Source organism: Myotis yumanensis, unplaced genomic scaffold (genome assembly GCF_028538775.1).
Source record: "Myotis yumanensis isolate MYYU_CA2020_CCGP unplaced genomic scaffold, mMyoYum1.0.hap1 SCAF_2, whole genome shotgun sequence".
NCBI classification, from domain to species: Eukaryota; Metazoa; Chordata; class Mammalia; order Chiroptera; family Vespertilionidae; genus Myotis; species Myotis yumanensis.
Genome location: NW_027223753.1, coordinates 67,216,114 through 67,236,915, shown reverse-complemented (window position 1 = coordinate 67,236,915; position 20,802 = coordinate 67,216,114). Strand labels below are relative to the sequence as shown.

Genomic DNA, 20,802 nt, shown 5'->3' with positions numbered 1-20,802 from the left:
TGTACCTAGGTTTCAGGCTCCTCTCTGACCGGGGCCCAGGTCAGGGCTCATGCAGGAGGCAACCAATCAAAGTGTTCCTCTCACTTTGATGTTTCTCTCTGTTTTTCCCTTTCTCTTCCACATTCTCTAAAAATCAATGGAAACATATCCTGAAGTCAGGATAAAAAAAATAATAAAGAAATTATTATTATATGAAAGACACACCTTGAAAATGCCTAAAGAAAGTTGTCATTTTTTTTATGGTGAAGGGACTGGAGTCTGTGTTGATGAAAAAAACCTTGCTGGCTGCAGTGACTGGCAGTGGCTGCAGCAGCACAGTGATGGAGCTGGTGCTTTCCCCTGATCAACCCGGTCACCTCCCACAGAGGGAGGCCAGACTGTGGCTTAGACCCTATTCCCAAGGGGTGCAGGGAGCAGGCCTAAGCTATCTCTAGGATATCCCCTAAGGGGTCCCTGTATGTGACAGGGGGCAGGCTAAGACACCCCTCCCCCCCCGCAGCGCACAAATTTCGTGCACCGGGGCCGTAGTACATATAATAAAAGATATATAATAAGATATATATAATAAGACATACACACACACACACACACACACACACGCACACACACACTTCAGTGTGTTCTCTGAATCTAGTTTATTTTGTTCATTAGATTCCACATACAGGTTGAGAGTCCCAGCCCCCACTGTCTGCAACTAAGTGTTGGAGGGGATGAGAAATACTGGTGCCTACCTCTCCCAGCGACATATTTTACCCTGCCTGAAAGAGGGAAGAGGGAGCCACATTTTGTCAACTACACCCACCAGGAACCAGCAATGGAGATTTGTCAAACTGAACTGTAAGATTAGAGTCACTAAAGGAATTAGGCAGACACAGCAAGCAAGCAGGAGGGAAGTTTATTAGAGGGAATGGGGGGATGGAACCACAACCAGGGAAGGTTTGCACGCAGTCTCCGCTATCCTCAGGTTGAATTTTATGTGCAAAACTGCAAGGGGCAGAGGCTGGGGGGATGTAAGTGTTCTAGTCTGATTAATTGGAGTCCATTGTCCTTCAACCCGATTAGTGATGGTCCTTGAGGCTGTGGGCTGTAAGCAGCTGTTATTTTTTGACCTGCTGTCTCGCCCTGGGTGGGACTCCTTCCTGTTGAGCCAGATAGGGTGACCGCATGTAGTTCCATGAAATGAGGCTGCGGCCACTTTATTCTTTGGGATTTCTAGTTAGTCCGCCTGAGCCAAATGTCCTCTGCTGGCCTGTCATGAACTAGTTTCGAAATCCTGTAAAATCCATCTACACTCCCGTTTGCATAGCTTGCAGAGATTCTTTTCATGGTTGTTGAGTCACATGGTTGCTTTTTACTCAGTGCTTTCAGTTTCACATTACTCTAAATCCTTCATTTCTAACAAAGTAATTTAGGAAGTCTGGATAGCCACGTCACATCGGAGTTGAAATAAAAGCCCAACCATCCAGTGAAAGGCAGAGAAGTAACAAACCACTCCAGCCTACACTAAGGAAAAAAAAAAGGTAAGAACTTTATTTTCTCATCAAAGCAGCTTTCTCTCCACCTCTAAAGGACTGTACTCTGAGAAATGGAGTCCAGGGTAAGGTTGGGGCAGGGTGGGATGGATTTATAAGGGTCAGTTCATTTTCCAAAGAACATGAGCATGAGGATAGGTTGCAGCGGAGCCCATGTACACCAGGTGGTGAGGTTCAATCCCGGCCATATCAGGGCATCCCTAAGTGTCACTACTGTGCTTGAGGAATTAGGCAGCAGCATACTTGGGGCTAAGCTCAGAGTTTGAAATGCATTATGATTGTCTTTCTCTTTGCCAACATTGTGTTGGCTGCAGACACAATTAAATTACCATTGTCTTGATGGAACTTGGACAATTCTGGTCTGACTGCAGCTGACACTCTGAAAGGGCTACAGATATGTTATTTTCATGAGAAAGAAGCATAGAAAATGAGATGCAGTATAAACAGCCACCTGTCACTGTTAAAAACGAAGAAAGAAAAACCTGAAACGCAGAGTGAAAGATGAAGATTCACAAAAACACTATACATTATAGTCATATAGATGAGCTTTGTTTCAATGTGGATTACTCACTTAAAAGTAACTCACATTCTGGTTGCCAAATATGAGGAAGGATGAGGACTGGTGAAAATGGGGAAGGGATTAAGAAACACAAATTGGCAGTTACAAAACAGTCACAGGGATGTAGAGTAAAGCTTAGGGAATATAGTCAATAATCCTATCTAATAAAAGATTAATATGCAAATTAGTCATGATTTCATCACTCCATCACAAAGATTGCAGCGCTGAGCCCGCTGCTGAAGTGTCTAGGCCTGTTGGTCAGACATGTGGCAGGGGAGGTGGGGGGGAGGGGGGGGGGACGAGGGGCTGAGCCTGCTAGCAGAGGGGGCAGGGGCAGAGCCAGCAATCGGAGGGGATAGGGACAGAGCTGGTGATCGGAGGGGACTGGGCATCCTCTGCCCAGGCCTGCGGCCTAAGGGCTTGGCAGGGGCGAAGCCAGCAATTGGAGGGGCAGGGGTGGAGCCAGCAATCAGAGGAGGTTGGGGGTCCCCTGCCCAGGCCTGAGGCCTCAGCCAGAAGCCTCAGGCCTGGGAAGGGGCAGAGCCGATGATCGGAGAAAAGTGGAGGTCCCCTGCCCAGGCCTGAGACGTAAGGCCTGGACAGGGGTGGAGCCTGCTATGGGAGGTGGCTGGGGGTCCCCTGCCCAGGCCAGAGGCCTTAGCCAGAGGCCTCAACCAGAGGCTCCAGGCCTGGCCAGGAGCGGAACCAACTCTAAGGGGAGCAGAGAGCGGGCCTAAGCCATAAGTAGGCCATCCACTGAGGGCTCCCAGTATGTGAGAGGGGGCAGGCTGAGCTGAGGGACCACCCCCAGTGCATGAATTTCGTGCACTGGGCCCCTAGTCCTATATAATAAAATGATAATATGCAAATTGACCCAAACAGCAGAAAGACTGGGAATGACTGGTCACTATGACACACACTGACCACCAGGGGGCAGACGCTCAATGCAGGAGCTGCCCCCTGGTGGTCAGTGCACTCTCACAGGGGGAGCTCTGCTCAGCCACAAGCCAGGCTGATGGCTGCCAGTACAGCGGTGGTGGTGGGAGCCTCTCCCGCCTCCTCAGCAGCTCTAAGGATGTCCAACTGCAGCTTAGGCCTGCTCCCCACTGGCAAGTGGACATCCCCCAAGGGCTCCTGGGCTGCCAGAGGGATGTCTGATTGCCAGCTTAGGCCCAATCCCCCATGGAGCGGGCCTAACCCAGCAGGTGGACATACCTCAAGGGTCCAAGACTGTGAGAGGGCACAAGCCAGACTGAGGGGCCCCCAAGTGCACAAACTTTTGTGCACCAGGCCTCTAGTCTGTACGATAAAAGCCTAAGCAACCATTACAGCAGAAACACCAGACCGATTGGTCTCTATGATACCCACTGACCACCAGGGGGCAGAGGTTCAACACAGGAGCTGCCCCCTGGTTGTCAGTGTGCTCCCACAGCCAACCTTCTGCAGCTGACCAACCCCCTGCAGTCCCTCCCATGGACAGCCAGCCAACGTCACATGGCCCATCCTCCCGGCCGGCCCACCCTGATCAGGACTGGATGAGACTCCCTGATTGGCCTCAATTGCCAGCCAGAACAAGGGACCCAACCCATGCATGAATTCATGTACAAGGCCTCTAATCCTATCTAATAAAAGAGAAACATGGTAATTAGCAGGACCTCCACTACCCTTCCCATTGGCTAATCAGGACGATACGCAAATTAACTGCCAGCCAAGATGGCAGCTGGCAGCCATGCACTGAAGCGAACAGGGAGGCTTGCTTGCTCCGGTGACAGCGGACTCCAACGTTCCCCACCTGACTTGCCGGCCTCTCAGCTGCAACTCTAAGCAACTATGTTGCAAATATAGAAGCTAAACAAAACCCCAGAAACCTGCTTTAGTCAGCCGGGCTTCAGCCAGCCGGGCCACAACATTGTATCAAATACAGAAGGTAAAAAAGGCCAGAAACCTGTTTTCAGCAGCCGAGGCCTCAGAGCTAAAGCTGGCCCAGGATGAAAAAAAAAAAGAAAGAAAAAAAGGAGTGGTTGAGAGCTTCAGTCACCCGCCAGCCTGAAAACGGCCCTCAGCCCCTCAGCCAGACTGGCCAGGCACCCCAGTGGGGACACCCACCCTGATCCAGGACACCCTTCAGGGCAAACCAGCCAGCCCCCACCCGTACACCAGGCCTCTATTCTATATAATAAAAGGGCAATATGCCTCCCAGCACCGGGATCAGTGGAGCCGCGAGGCCTCCTGGCACCGGGATCAGCGTGACAGGGGGCAGCACCCAAAGCCCCTGATCGCCCTGCGGCTCTGTTTGTGACAGGGGGCAGGGCCACAACCTCCCTATCCGTCCTGCTCTGTTCGTGACAGGGGAAGGTGCCAAAACCCCCTGATCAGCCCTGCTCTGTGACTGATAGAGGGGAGCTCCCCAACCCCCTGATCACCCTGCGGCTCTGTGTGTGACAGGGTGCAGCACCCTAACCCCCTGATCGGCTCTGCTCTGTGTGTGACAGGGTGCAGCGCCCCAAATCCCCCCCCCCCTGCCCCACGGGCCCTGCTCTGTGTGTGAAAGGGTAAAGCCATAACCTCCCCATTGGCCCTGCCCTGAGTGTGACAGTGGTGGCGCCCCAACCCCCTGATCGGCCCTGCTCTGTGGGTGACATGGGGTGGTGCCCCAACTCCCCTATCAGCCTTACTCTGTGAGTGGCAGGGGGGAGCTCCTCAACCCTCTGATGGGCCCTGCCCTGTGTGTGACAGAGGGGAGCTCCCCAACCCCCTGATGGGCCCTGCTCTGTGTGTGACAGGGTATGGAGCCCCATCCCCCATGATGGGCCCTGCTCTGTGCATGACAGGCGGCAGCGCCCAACCCTCTGATCCGCCCTGCTCTGTGTGTGACAGGGGGCGGTGCCCCAACCCCCCAATCGGCCCTACCCTGAGCTTGACTAGGGGTGGCATCGCCACCTCCCAATCCGCCCTGCTCTGTGCATGACAGGGGGCAGAGCTCCAACTCCCCAATCGGCCCTGCTCTGAGCCCAACCAGGGGCTGCACCTAGGGATTGGGCCTGCCCTCTGCCACCCGGGAGCAGGCCTAAGCCAGCAGGTCGTTATCTCCTGAGGGGTCCCAGACTGTGAGAGGGCACAGGACGGGCTGAAGGACCCCCTCTCCCCCCGGAGTGCACAAATTTTTGTGAATCGGGCCTCTAGTAATGTAATAATTATGTATGCTGACATGTAGGTACTAGACGCATACAAGAGATCCATTTAAGGTATACAAATGTCTAATCACTATGTAGTACACTGAAACTCGTATAATATTGATTGTCAACTATAATTGAAAAATAACAAATTTTAAATAAAATAAATAAAAAATAGCCCCAGTACACTAGATCCAATTTCTTCGGGCCAACTCCTTTCTTACCCCTTTACAAGTAGAATTTGGCCCCATTATTTTACTAAAAAGTTTTCTCTTAAAAGAACCTGCATCGCTAAAGCCAACATTTGGTTTTCCTGACCTCTCTGTGCTGTCAAGCAGGTTTGCTTTTGCTTTGTGGAAACTGCCTCTGAATTCCTTGGCTTGACATGAACTTTAATCATCACCTACTTCTCTGACAACCCTCCCTCTCTCTCCTTTCATCTCTTCCTCTCCCTCTCTCTCCCCAGTTTTCTCCCTTCCTGTTTTCTTCCTGCTTCTCCTTCTCCTCAACCAAATAGAAAGAGAACAAAACAGAAAATCTACAAGTGTATGATTGGAAATATATTTTCATCGAACAACCTTCTCCTTAGCTCTCCTGATCTTTTAATCCATATTTCATAGTCTTTTGTTCCCTTACACCACACACATGTATATACAAACATGGTTTTTGGCAACATTCAGTATTCGTAATTGTGCAGTTTTATCCTCTTTTAGTTGGGGCTAATTTTTTGTGAAGCTAATGAAGTTGAAGTATAGGGCCCCTTGCTTGCACAAGCCCATATCAAGGCTTTGGGCTGATCGCTAGCCCTGTTTTTCATACAGTCATACATTTTTATAAAATTTTCAAATGTAAGTTATATTGGTTCCACTTCCAGAATACCAGTATAAACAGTTCTGTGAGCACAACTAGAAGAAAAAACATACATTTCAAATCTGTGAAAAATGCTCTGGCTGTTTTTGCACAGCAGTTAGAGTGTCAACCCTTGGATGAAAGGTGGATTGAATGGTTGTGGTGGAGGCATGTGCAGGAAGCAACCAATCCAAGTGTCTGTTTCACATCGATGTTTCTCTCTCTCTGTCTCTCCCACTCCCCCTCCACTCTCACTAAAAATCAATGGAAAAATATCCTCCAATGAGGATTAACAACAACAACAAAAATCTCTGAATATTGTCCAAAAAGCATACATCAAATGACGAAATACTTATTCTCAAAAGTCTTTATTCATAACAGAATTAATTAACAAATAAATATTAAATTTCTTACATATGGCCAGGGTATAAACTACTCTCTAAACCCTATTCTATTTTATATTTAATGTCCTGCAAATAAATTTTTTTAAAATATATTTTATTGATTTTTCACAGAGAGGAAGGGAGAGGCACAGAGAGTCAGAAACATCAATGAGAGAGAAACATGGATCAGCTGCCTCCTGCACACTCCCCACTGGGTATGTGCCCACAATCAAGGTACATGCCCTTGACTGGAATCGAACCTGGACCATTGAGTTCGCAGGCCGACGCTCTATCCACTGAGCCAAACCGGTTAGGGCTGCAAATAAATTTTTTTTACATTTCTAGAGAAAGGAAGAGAGACGGAGAAATGGAAACATTAATAGTGAGAGAGAAACATTGTTTGGCTACCTCCTATGGATCCCATACTGAGGATCAACCTGCAACCCAGGCATGTACCCTGACCAGGAATTGATCCCTGACCTCCTAGTTCATGGGCCCACGCTCAACCAATGAGCCAGACCAGGCAGGCTCTAGTCTGAAAATTTTAATGAGAATCTAAAAAGAAAGTTTTCTATGGTAAATTAAAGATTTTGTTCATGAAAGTGGTTAAATGTTGATGTCCTTGTCATACCAATATTTTTTTAATAGACTACTTTAATTGCACTTCTGTAACTTTCCAAAATAATACAAATCTTGCCCTCATCCATCTCACTGTTGACACAGAACTTTTGGCCATGTTGGGGAATTTTATGACTCTACGTTCTGGGTCAAAATAACCTGGTGAAAGTTCTTGATCTACTTAGAATGGAAATTCTAATCCATCCTATCTCCTCACTTGCAGATAAGGTGACACCCTGGACATGGCCTCAGACATCCACATGCCAGGCCCGGTGTGCCTCATTGAGAACACTAACACACAACTAGTGGTTAATCCAGAAGCTTTGAAGATCCTGTCTGCCATTACACAGCCTGTTGTGGTGGTGGCCATTGTGGGTCTCTACCGCACAGGCAAATCCTACCTGATGAACAAGCTGGCTGGGCAGCAAAAAGGTGAGGGGCACCAGCTAAGCTCTGCCAGATCCCTTCTGTCTCCCCACACTCCCAGCTTTGAGTATGTGTTACAAGAAGAGCAAGGTAGAGATGGAGAGGAACATTGAAAGCTAACTTTTAATCTATCATTATGCTCTTACCTTACTGTGGTCTAAAAGAGTCAACTCTCTGTCTCTTCCCACTTTTCTTAATTTCCTTTTTAAAAGCATCATTTGTATTATTTTCCTAGACTTCTATGCTTCATTTTTTAAAGAATCACAGTATCATTTCCCACAGCAACTCTACCATTTTACATTTCTCCTGAAATGCAGAGGATTCTAATTTCTCAACATTCTTTCCCATACCTATTATTTTGCTGTGCATGTGGTGTTTTTTTTGCTGTTTTTTTTTTATTGACTTCAGACAGGGAGAGAGAGAGATAGAAACATTAATAATGAGAGAGAATCATTGATTATCTGCCTCCTGCAAGCCCCACACTGCGAATCAAGCTCGCAACCCAAGCTGGGAATCAAACCATGACCTCCTGGTTCACAGGTCCACACTCAACCACGAGCCACGCCAGCCAGGCTACTGGTGGTAGTCTCTCCTTACCTTGATTATGTTCATGTTTATCTCCATTTTAAGACACATCTGCTATGAAAACTCCACTCCCTCCCTCTCTTCTCCCCCTGAAGGCTTCTCTCTGGGCTCCACGGTTCAGTCTCACACCAAAGGCATCTGGATGTGGTGTGTGCCTCACCCTAAGAAACCAAACTACACCCTTATTCTGCTTGACACTGAGGGGCTGGGAGATGTAGAGAAGGTAAGTATTAAAGATTCAATATGGAAATAATCCCTTCTTTCTGGGTATTGTCTACATTATTTAATATTTTATCTTTACTTTCTTAAATTTTATTATTATTATTTTAATTTTTATTCAAATAAGAGCTGGCAGTAAACCATATGTGTGTTTTTTTTTATTTCTGTTTACAAGCTAGTGACTAAGTTTTGCAATCAGGGATCATGAAAATATAAGGCAGAATCCTAGAAGAGCATAGTGGTCATTAGGTAGTATTCTAATTATTAACAAGAAGCTATAAGCTAAACCAGTTAACACAGATGCATAAAGGTACCACAAACAAAATCAGCCATGAGTCCTATCCTACAGGAAACTTTAGTTAAGGATTAATGTTAAGAAGTTCTAAACGGTTGTTTAAATTTAAACTCTTTTATTAACACAGTGGCCTTAGCAAATATGTTCACTTATTTTACCCTCAGCTTTCTGATCTGTAAAACCAATGTAAATGGTCTATATTTGCCTCATAGTATTGTTTTGACTATTTAATAGGAGTGGAAAGTGTTAAGGTGAATAATAATGACTAGATAAAATAGCTATAAGTATTATTACTCTTACATAAGTCTATTTTGCTGTAAAAACATAGAGAAAATTAAACTACATTTAAGGCTTTAGAGTGCCCACCAATCTGGACTGTTTGTTTTGCAATTATCTGCGAATGGTCATAAGAGGACCTAGTGAGAATCAGTGTAACCAAAAACACTAATCAGAAGACTATTCAAAGTCTAAGTCCTACTAACAACCATTTTCATTTGGATTTGTTTTCCTCTTATAAGTTATTAATCTAAAAAAAAACCCACTCGACTAAATGAGCATCGTTTACTACTGCTGATCTGGAAAGTGCCATGAGAATAAAACATAATCCTGGCCCAAATGTGTTCTGATTTCCAGGGTGACAACCAAAATGACTCCTGGATCTTTGCCCTGGCAATACTGCTGAGCAGCACCTTTGTGTACAATAGCATGGGGACCATAAACCAGCAGGCCATGGACCAACTGCAGTATCCTTTGTGTGGTCCAGAACAGCATCAAAATCAGAGGGGAGACTAGTACCTAAATACCAGCTCCCGGAATGTGAATCCTGGCGAATCAAGCACAAAAAGAGAAAATATAAAAAATAATTCAAGGGCAGGAAGAATTAACATTTGGGTTAGAAGCAAAGACAAAACAAAGGTTTGGAATATGTGGGATTAATATGGCAAGAGGGGCACTGTATTTTAACACCATTTTTCCTTAGTTTGCTACTCAGCTATGTGACAGAGCTGACAGATAAAATAAGGGCAAAATCTTCACCTGATGCAAATGAGGTTGAGGATTCAGCTGACTTTGTGAGCTTCTTTCCAGATTTTGTGTGGACACTGAGGGATTTTTCCCTAGAATTGGAAGCAGATGGGAAACCCATCTCAGCAGACGAGTACCTGGAGAATTCACTCAAACTCAGAAAAGGTAAAGGGGACAGAGACCGGATAATTGGGAAAAACAAGCCATTAGCAACCATCATCTTTTATTTTTCTATTAGTGTTTTTACATGTATAGTTTTCTACTTCTCAGCTGCCTAGTTCTAAGAATTAATGCTTGTTTAATATCTAAATTCATAGATTTGATTTTGAATTATCTTCTCCCCTGTTCTAAGAATAAATTTCTTTTTCTTTCACCTTTCCCTGTACGGTGATCAGATTGATTTTTATCTCCTTGCTTAGGACTTGTGATGCTGTAATTAGCCAAAGAATATGGAGTAGAATGGGCATTTATTTAAAGAAAGTAAATTAAAACATAATAATGCCCTAGTTCAGGGGCTAGCGAATGATGGTCAATGCAGCCTGCCAGCTATCTTACAAATAGGTTTTACTGGATGAATACTATGTAGATTGTCCATGGCTGCTTTCATGCTGAAATAGCAGAATTGAATACTTGGAAAAGAAACCACCTGACCCGCAAAGCATAATATATTTACTATTTGACCATTTACAGGAAAAGTTTCCAAGCCCCCATATTAAGTAAAGCCCTATTTTTATCTCTCTCCAGGTACCAGTTCTATAGATAAAAATTATAACCTGCCCCGACTTTGTATCCGAAAGTTCTTCCCAGAGAAGAAATGCTTTATCTTTGATCGGCCCACTCATCGGAAGAAGCTAGGCCAACTTGAGACAATGCATGATGATGAGCTGGACCCCGAATTCGTGCAACAAGCTGCTGACTTTTGTTCCTACATCTTTAGCAATTCCAAAGTCAAAACTCTTGCAGGAGGCATCCAGGTCAATGGACCCTGTGAGTCCACTTCCCTGTCATTACTCTCACTGTTAAGATTAAAGAAAGGTGGAATAGCATCCACCTAGATTCAGATTTGAAAAATGTAGATCTATTACTATTGCACATTCTAGATGACACAATGTTTCTATTAGATTTTATTAGTCATATTTCGTAGGTGAGAAAAGATAGAAAAGGACAAAAAAAAAGCTCTATTGCTTAAAATTGCCCTAATAATCTGTTCCATATAATAGCTACTAAACAAGTATCGTAGCTATATTTATCTAAAATTAAATGTAGATTAATTAGAATTAAAGAAAATTAACAATTCAGATTAAATGGCTAGGGGCTGCAATATTGGGCAGCATATATAGCACAGGACCATCATCACAGAAACTTCTCTTGGACAGTGTTCTCCTAGAATAAATAATATGGAGATTCGTTTATAAATTTATTTTTAGTTTTTTAATCCTCACCCAAGGATGTTTTATCATGAATTTGAGAGAGAGAGAGAGAGAGAGAGAGAGGGAGAGAAACATCGATGTGAGAGAGAAACATTAATCAGTTGCCTCCCTCATGTGCCCCAAATGGGGATTGAACCCACAACCTAAGTGTGTGCCCTCACCAGGAATCAAACCCACAACTTTTTGGTGCATGGGACAATGCTCCAACCAACTGAGCCACCTAGCCAGGGCAGAGGACTTCTTTTTAATTGTTTCACAAATATTGATTTTATAAATGCTTACCACGGACCAGAACTTATGATAGAGACATAAATGAGAGGTACATTTCCTATCCCAATGGTGCTTAGGGGTAAAGCACATGCACTCAATAAACACAGGTCTATGGTTCCTAGATCAGAGGTTCTCACCCTTGGATATCTATCCATATCAACCAAGATCTTGCCAGAGGAGGGTTTAATTCAGTTGATCTGGAGCAGAGGTTGATAGTCTGCATTTCTAGTAAACTTCTAGGAGATGCTAAGGACATAGATGCTGTGACCAAATGAGTGTTGAGAGATATCATCAGATTTATAGAGGATGGACTGTTTCCTCACCCCATGTACAGCAAATATTATTTTTTTCTCTATTTGTAGGGCTGGAGACTCTGGTGCTGACCTATGTTGATGCCATCAGTAGTGGGGACCTGCCCTGCATGGAGAATGCAGTCCTGGCCTTGGCCCAGATAGAAAACTCGGCTGCAGTGCAAAAGGCCATTGCCCACTATGACCAGCAGATGAGTGAGAAGGTTGAACTGCCCACAGAAACCCTCCAAGAGCTCCTGGACCTGCACATGGCCAGTGAGAAAGAGGCCATTGAAGTCTTCATGAAGAATTCCTTCAAGGATGTAGACCATTTATTTCAAAAGGAATTAGCGGTAATTTTTCTCTTATGTGTATATGGATTAGGGTCTCAGAAAGCAAAGTACTGCTAGGAAATATAATGGGTATTTATCAGGAGAGAAGGAATTCTTACTAGACTTCAAAATGACAAAAACCACTATTTGTTATTATTATAATAAGAAGAACCAATTTTATTTTGATTGGCTTAAAGTTTTGAACATAATTTTTCTTCCATGCATAAACTAATCCTCTTTCTCATAATTTAGTTAAATGCATTCAGGTAATCATCAGAGCTTTTCATCAAGTTACATGCTTAATGTTATCAGAGGTTTTAATATTATAGCCAAAAACAAAGAAAGGTGTAGTCTTAGTTATCTTGAGCAGGCTTATATTGAACCACATTTCTTCCATATACAATCGCTGGCCCAATTTGAAAAGCAGGAGTTTCTTTCTAAAGGTGTATTTGTGGGACTAGAGAACCTAGTCCTGACCTACGTCAATGCCATCAGCAGTGGGGTCCTGCCCTACATAGAGAACACAGTTCTGGCCTCAGCCCAGATAGAGAACTCAGCTGCAGTGCAAAAGGCCATGGCACTGCACATAGGTAGCATCAATGCTAACATAAAGCCAGCAATCTCTGCCATGAACTTCACCTCCAAGGAGAAAGGGTCTTCAACAGAAAGACAGGATCAGGAGGAAGGATGTGGTCCTGCTGAGATGCCTGTAAGCTTTTACAGGGTCACAGACTGGTTTTTGAGAAGTCTTTCCAAAATGCTGAGGTCAAGCTAACATTTTCTGTGTACTCTTTCTACTTCCTATTTTCACATTGAAGGACCAGCTAGAAAAAAAGCGAGATGACTTTTGTAAAGAGAATATGAAAGCATCATCGGATCGCTGCTCAGCTTTACTTAAGGATATCTTCCATTCTTTAGAAGAAGATATAAAGCAGGGGGTTTATGCTAAACCTGGAGGATATCATCTCTTAATGCAGACTGTGCAGGAGCTGAAGAAAAAGTATCTTCAGGAACCCAGGAAGGGAATACAGGTAACCAGCATTTATCTGTCTCGTGTTGCTCCCCTCAACCCCACACTTCCCTTCCTCCCAGTCTCCCTCCACCTCCTTTCTTGGACCTGCTCTCTCCATGATGGCTTCATTCCTCACCCCATATGGGACCACAGCACCAACAGCTCCAAAAGTAGAGCCCTCATCAGAGAACAGAGACTCTCAATCTATATTTATATCAGTCACTTACAAAGGTTTCTGCTTCATAGGGTGCTAGGCTTGGCCAACCTGGAGCATGTGCCCACCCTGTGACAGGGGCCCCTTGACCAGCACAAGGACCAGGGCCAAGCGAAGCAATTCCTACAGGAAAAGATGGGGGGCAAATAGGAATAAGTGCTTCTTGCGATTTCCTATTACTAATGCCATTTTCTCTGGGTCCTAGAGTGAAGAAGTTCTTCACGCATACCTGAGCTCCAAGGAGTCTGTGATTGATGCAATTCTACAGACAGACCAGACTCTCACAGAAAAGGAAAAGGAGATCGAAGGTGAGGAGCAAGTCAAGAGCCTCAACAGCTTTTGAAAGTTTAAATAATTTTTCTTGGAGTACCTGGGGTCCTTAAATAAGAGCCAGGTGAGCAAACATGCCTATTACTAGCCAAAGTCAGTCTCAGTGAGGCATATGCAGTCAGCAGCAACAATGACAGGTAAGTTCACCAAAAGAAAAAAGCAAAGTGGTCACACTCATGAATTTGTTTTCTTCCTTTCCTCCTGGCAGTGCAACGTGTGAAAGCTGAATCTGCAGAGGCTGCAGCAAAAATGCTGGAGGAGATGCAAAAGAAGAATCAGCAGATGATGGAGGAAAAAGAAAGGAGTTACCAGGAACATCTGAAACAATTGACTGAGAAGATGGAGCAGGAGAGGGCCCAATTAATGGCAGAGCAAGAGAGGGCTCTGTCTCTTAAACTTCAGGTATGTAATGGCATCACCTTGATGTTTGTCTTTTTCTGTTTTCTCTCCACTCTTCCTGACTTGTTTGTGTGGCTGTTAGAACTCGGAACCCAGAAGGACCTTGCTTGCTCACTTATAACTTTCAATCCCTGTCTGTCTGCCAGACTTGGAGCCTGCCTATGTTGGGTTATTTAAAAAATATATATATTCCTTTATCTCACATTCAGTCCTTCATCAGTACATTCTTCAATCGATGGTAGCTATTATCTTCCGTCATTGCAAATATGTCTTATCTGTATCTCTTGCTTAATATTATATGAAGCAAGAATTGCTGTGTACCTATACCTTAGGAGAAGAAACAAAGGTTCAGAAAAGATGAGCTTTTATAGGGTCATACAGATCAATAAGCTATCTGAACCACCTTCAAACTTAGAGGAATCTACAATCACTGTTTTTCTGTCACACCTGGTATGACTTTGGTTCTAAGAGAACCTTTATGAGCAGAAAGACTCCTTGCCTCTCACACCTGTGTCTGCCACTCCTGACTGCTTGCTATGCCCTACGTCTAGTTTGTGTAGTGAGTTATGTGCAGAAATCCTGTGTGGACAGTTAGAGGCCTTGATGTCCTTACTTATACCCTGCTATTCTTGCCACCAAGCTGTGTTAGCTTAAATCAAATTCCCTGATCTAATATTCAGACACTTCCTTTGATTTTGAGAATTTTTTATTTCTGTCATGTGTATGTATATAAAAGTCTGAGTAAGTGTGTGTGTGTGTGTAAAAGAGTCTATAAAATTTGAAAAGAAACATTTGATTAAGATTGCCCACATATGTTGTATAGGATTAATGGGACTTATAATTTAACTGTATCATTATATTAGAAAGTATAAGCCAAAATCACTCTTAGCTAAAGGAAGCTCAAGAAAAGCAGTCATACAGCTAGGATGTCCAAGAGAAAGTATAATAAATATTTATGGTAGAGAAAATTTCAAGAAGAAATTAAATACTAAGAATGTGGCCTAATCGGTTTGGCTCAGTGGATAGAGTGTCGGCCTGTGGACTCAAGGGTCCCTGGTTCGATTCCGGTCAAGGGCATGTACCTTGGTTGCAGGCACATACCCAGTAGGCGGTGTGCAGGAGGCAGCTGATCGATATTTCTCACTCTCTATCCCTCTCTCTTCCTCTCTGTAAAAAATCAATAAAATATATATTTTTAAAAAAAGAATGTGGAAACTAGCTAGAAGTTGAGATTTGTTTACTGCTGTACTTTATTTACTCTTTATTTGTCCCTTTTTAGGAACAGGCCAAGTTACTAAAGGAAGGATTTCAAAATGAGAGCAGACAACTTCAGAGAGAAATAGAGAGTCTCAAGAATAACATGAAAAATACCGGCGGCGGTGGTTGTATCTTAATCTAAAGACCTAAGGGAAAGCTTTTCTGATCACTCTACCCAAGGCATAACTCAAGCAGTTTTAGAATCTGGAAAAACGTCACAACTTGAGAAAAAGTGACCTTCTTTAAGCTGATAAAAGAAATCTACAAAAAGCCCTTCACCTAACATACTTAATGATAAAAAATGGAATGCTTTGCCCCTAACACAGGAATAAAGCAAGCGTGTGAAGTCTCCCCACTCCTGTTAAACAGTATAATGAAAGGCTTCCTACAATATGGCAAAAAGGAAGGAAGGAAGGAAGGAAGGAAGGAAGGAAGGAAGGAAGGAAGGAAGGAAGGAAGAAAGAGAGGAAGAAAGGAAGAAGAAAGAAAGAAAGAAAGAAAGAAAGAAAGAAAGAAAGAAAGAAAGGATAAAACTACCTTTATTCTCACACTTTGATTATCCACATAGAAAAATCTCAGTGAATCTGCAACAAAAGCAAAACACAGCAACAACGATGACTCTTGGGACAACTTTGTAAGTTTAAAAATGTTGTAAGATTCAAGGTCAATACACAAAAATCCACTTTCAACTGTATTTTTATATAAAAGCATTGGACTATTGGAAACCAAAAATTACAAAACAATATCACTTACAATAGCTGTTTTTAAAATGTGGAATACTTAGGTAGAAATATAACTAAACACGCACATGATCTTCTATGCTGAAAAACATTCTAAGACCAAGAGATTATGGGATCGATCATGATGTATGAATTTCCTTAGTTTCCTACTCCCTTGTTGTTTTTATGATGTTCCTTTCACTCATTGTAGAGAAGGTTCATGAACCCTTATTTTTAGAGTTATCTCTGATAAAAGCATGTGCCTAGTATTTGTTAAGTTTCCATGAGCACTAAAAATATGTCAACTGTGGGGGGCAGGTGGGTATCGGAGGGTCAATGGGGAAAACGGGTGATAGCTGTAATACTTTCAACAATAAAGATAAATTAAATATGTATATCCATTGTGTGTTAGGCTTTTATCCAAACAGAAAGAGGAAAATATATGGCTCAGAACTCAGTGCCACATAATATGCCTGCTACACACACACACACACACATACACACACACACACACACCCTACCCTTCCCACTCACTGTGAGTTCTTTGACAGCAGGATTTCATAGAACACAAGACAGGAAAACTTACTCAGAGTTTTTTCTCCCAAAATTATGTTCAAATCAGAGTCCCTAGGGAGTTAGGTGAGGCTTCATGAATAGCAGCCATTGCTTAGGCTACAGGGATCATTTATTCAACAAACTTTGGTTGAGGCCCTAAGTTTGGCTCAGTGGATAGAGCCTTGGCCTGCGGACTGAAAGGTCCCAGGTTCGATTCTAATCAAAGGCATGTACCTTGGTTGCAGGCACATCCCCAGTAGGAGGTGCGCAGGAGGCAGCTGATCAATGTTTCTCTCTCATTGATGTTTCTAACTATCTCTCTCCCTTCCTCTCTATAAAAAAAAAAATCAATAAAATATATTAAAAAAAAAACTTTGGTTGAGTACCAATCACATTATGCCAAGGAGTGGAAATATAGTTGTAGGCCCTCTCGTAAGGCGTTCATAGTCTATTGGTGAAGACAGAGATTAAATAATAGAGAAAACTAAATGCCCAAGAAATTGAGGGGAGAGGATTTCTGATTTAGAAAAGGGTTGATTTAATCCCTCTACCCCAACATATCTGAAATCGCTCCTTAGTATGTCTTAACCATATTTCCCTTATCAGTCAATTAGTGGAAAAAAGAAATGCAATTTGGGAGGGAGAGATAGAAAGAGAGACAGTGCCTATCACCTGGCCCCAAAAACCCATTTAATGAACAGTGTGGGATGCTCACAGAGTCTCTTGGAGTTGATTGGTAAAGAAATGAAGAAAGGAAGAAAACAATGGGTTCCATCCAGTGGCCAATATTGTCATTACTGTTCACAGTATTTTATCACTACCTTTTATCACCAGAGTTTGTTCATGTTTATTGTTTGTCTCCCCCACTAGAATACAAGTGGGCAGGAACATTACTTTTTTGTTTATCACGAACTCAGCCATCTAGAAGGGCTCCTGGCATGTAGTAAACCATACAATAAAACTTTTAAACACACGAGTAAACAACTTAATAGTTTATCATCCCAGCACCATTCCTCATGCTTCTCCCTGAAAGTTTAACATTTGATTGTTTAATATCATATTGAATATTACAGAAATTGGATAGTTATCTAAGTTCTTGTACTATTTAGAGTACAGTATTCTCCCTCTCCATCTCCATAAAAGATTTCTTCATTATTCCTTCTTTATACACCTACAGAACCTAGTGTTGATTTACGTTCCTGCCATTGCTCTGGGGATCCAGCTGACAGAAAGCATGTTGTGCTACCAGCAGCAATGCCAAAAGGACATGCACACTAGGACAAATTGAAGGAGCAAAAGGCAGTCCCCACTGAAACCCTCCAGGAGCTGAGAGCCTGCAGAAAGCCTGTAAGAGAGAGGCCTCTAAAAGCTTCAGAGCTCCGTCCTGCATGTGAACCAGGAATTCTGGAGGCCAAGCCACACTGAGACAGGAAACATACCCTTCCTGAGAAGGACAATTCCTACCAGGTTCTAACAGGGATTCTCACCTGTGCAGTGACATATTCAATCATTATTAGCCGGGCCCACATACTAAGTCCACGCCTTTTTAAAAATTGTTAAGAGACTGTGAAAAATTTCTCACTGACTCAAGTAACCACTAATATTAAATTGCCGTCAATCCACTCAAATGCGCACGTGAATAGACAGACAGGAAGGCAGGCAAATGGATAAATAGATACATAGTTACCCTGACAAGCCTTTCTGTGGGTAAATGTACAATGTCTATTACAATATTTGAAATATGTAATGTTTGTACAGCTATTACTACCTGGCTAGAAAGCATCAATTTACTTTCATAATACATACCAAAAAAATCTTGCATTTAAAATAACAATATGCGGTTGAAAAATGGATATAACTCTTTTTTGACAAATATAATTGTATATATTTAATATGTGAAATATGATTTTATCTCTTTACTAGAGGCCCGGTGTATGAAATTTGTGCATGGAGAGGGGGTTCCCTCAGGCCAGCCTGTACGCTCTCCAATCGGGGACCTCTTGTGGGATGTCCGACTGCCGGTTTAGGCCCGATCCCACAGGTATCTGGCCTAAACCGGCAGTCAGACATCCCTCTCACAATCTGGGACCGCTGCCTCCTAACCGCTTACCTGCCTGCCTACCTGATAGCCCCTAACTGCCTCTGCCTGGCTGCCTGATTGCCCCTAACTTCCCTCCCCTGCCAGTGTGATCTTGTTCCTAACTGTTCTCCCCTGCCAACCTGGTTGCCCCCAACTGCCTCTGCCTGACTGATCACCCCTAACTGCCCTTCCTTGCTGGCCTGATCCTGCCAACTACCCTCCCCTGCTGACCTGGTTGCCCCCAACTGTCCTTCCCTACAGGCCTGATCTCGTCCCCAACTGCCCTCCCCTGCTGACTTGGTTTTCCCCCAACTGCCTCTGCCTGCCTGATCACCCTTAACTGCCCTCCACAGCCGGCCTGATCTCACCCACAATGGCCATGCCCTGCCAGCCTGACCTCACCCCCAACTTCCCTCCCCTGCCAACCTGGTTGCCCCCAACTGCTTTCCCCTACAGGCCTGAAATCACCCCCAAAAGCCCTCCCTAGCTGGCCTTATCTTGCCCACAACTGCCCTCCGCTGCCAGCTTGATCTCACCCCCAACTACCCTCCCTTGCTGGCCTGGTGGTCCACAACTGCCCTCTCCTTCTGGCCTAATCTCACTCCCAACAGCCCTCCCCTCCCAGCCTGATCTCACCCCAACAGCCCTCCCCTGCCTGCCTGATCACCCCTAACTGCCTCTGCCTGCCTGATCACCCCTAACTGCCCTCATCTGCAGGCCTGATCTCACCCGCAACTGCCTTCCCATGTTGGCCAATTTGGTTCTGATTGGTCAGTTTCTATGCCAGTGAGCCAAAAGCTACACCTCCTAGGTAGCCATTGGCTCATCACAGTTCACCCAGATTTGGTTCTGATTGGTCAGTTTCTATGCCAGTCAGTGTCAAAAGGTCTGCCTCTTAGGCACCCATTGGCTCCTCACAGGTCACCCAGATTTAGTTCTAAGTGGTTAGTTTCTATGCAAGTCAGGATCTATGGGCCTATCTCTGGGACTGATCAAAGAGGCAGGGGTGATCACCAGCCCCCACAGAGGCCCAGAGAGAAGCAGAGGCGCAGCTGCTGGCGAAGCCCAGAGAGGAAGAGAGAGACAATGGTGGATCCACAGCTGCCACAGGGGCTTCGGATCAGACTCTCCCTCTCTCTCCAGACATCTCTCCGGGCCAGATCCGCAGCCCCATCAGCAGTCAGTGCTGGGTGGCTGCACCCGGACCAGAGGAAGTCACTGCTTGGTCATCTACCCAGCACTGACTGCAGGACTGACTTTCAGTGTTCGGTTGAGCCTTCGGTCATTCATTACAGACCCTAGGTTTTTATGTATTAGGATTATTTTTTAAATGTTTTTATTGATTTTTAGAGAGAGAAAAAGATAAACGGATAGAGAGATCAAAACATCAGTGATAGAAATACATGGATTAGCTGCCTACTGGGGATCGAGCCCACAACACAAACATGTGGCTTTACAAGGAATCAATCTGATGACCTCTTCTTTCATGTGTTGTTTTTGGGGGGAGTTGGTGGAGTGATGAAAATTTCTCATTGATTATAGCGATGGTTACACAAATATATATATATATATATATATATATATATATATATATAAATACATTGTACCTTTTGAATTTGTGAATTGTATGGCATATGATCTAGATCCCAATAAACCAGTCTGGTTGAGTTTTTTTTAAGAAGGTTATATAGCCTGCACTCATGTAGTGGTGGTGATTTAATCAACTTTGTCATTTTCTGAGGCCTCCTTTTTTCTCTCTAAGACTTGTTCTTTTCAATCTATCTCCAGTTTCTAACTACTATTCATTATTATGTACAGCAGTATAGGTGACCATGTTTTGTCCACCCTTTGTATATTCAACAACTCTTTAATTTATTTGCTGAAAAAAGGTCATCTTCTAAATGTCATCACTATAGAAAACCTTCCAAAATTAGCACAGCCCTGATGCACAGTGTAAGTCTCATCCATGAAGTCCGTGGTGGATTCGATCAGAATCTATGTTGAACTGAGGAAAAGGAATGGGATAGGTGCTGTATGTTAATTTTATTCACCCATGAAAACCCCTTGCAATCCTGTGTCTGTTCTAATAGAAACAGTGTGCCTACTTAATCAGGTATATTACTTTTCCTCCAAAGCCAAGGGATTAAGAGATGACTTATTTACTATAAGAAATTATCTTTCTTACCTTCATTCCTTTTTTTTTTCTTCAGATTATTCTGTCTACCTGCATTTGATAATGAGACTTTAAATTA

The 20,802-nt window shown here is 43.7% G+C and overlaps 1 protein-coding gene across 1 annotated transcript; it reads left to right on the top strand.

The window, feature by feature from the left end:
- Positions 1 to 1,416: 1,416 nt before the first annotated feature.
- On the top strand, positions 1,417 to 16,310 carry LOC139003533 (guanylate-binding protein 1-like). Its single transcript, XM_070405533.1, has 11 exons — positions 1,417 to 1,520; positions 7,338 to 7,546; positions 8,221 to 8,348; positions 9,273 to 9,382; positions 9,631 to 9,827; positions 10,407 to 10,649; positions 11,725 to 12,005; positions 12,803 to 13,015; positions 13,416 to 13,518; positions 13,749 to 13,942; positions 15,219 to 16,310. The coding sequence occupies exons 2-11, from the start codon at positions 7,357 to 7,359 to the stop codon at positions 15,336 to 15,338; spliced, it is 1,779 nt and encodes a 592-aa protein (XP_070261634.1). The 5' UTR covers positions 1,417 to 1,520; positions 7,338 to 7,356; the 3' UTR covers positions 15,339 to 16,310.
- The last annotated feature ends 4,492 nt before the right edge of the window (positions 16,311 to 20,802 follow it).

Bases quoted from the DNA above. Each gene is read 5' to 3' on its own strand.
- LOC139003533 (XM_070405533.1), top strand. From the start codon at position 7,357: ATGGCCTCAGACATCCACATGCCAGGCCCGGTGTGCCTCATTGAGAAC. The intron at 10,650-11,724 runs GTGAGTCCACTT...CTCTATTTGTAG, and splicing joins CATCCAGGTCAATGGACCCT to GGCTGGAGACTCTGGTGCTG. The intron at 13,016-13,415 runs GTAACCAGCATT...TCTGGGTCCTAG, and splicing joins AACCCAGGAAGGGAATACAG to AGTGAAGAAGTTCTTCACGC.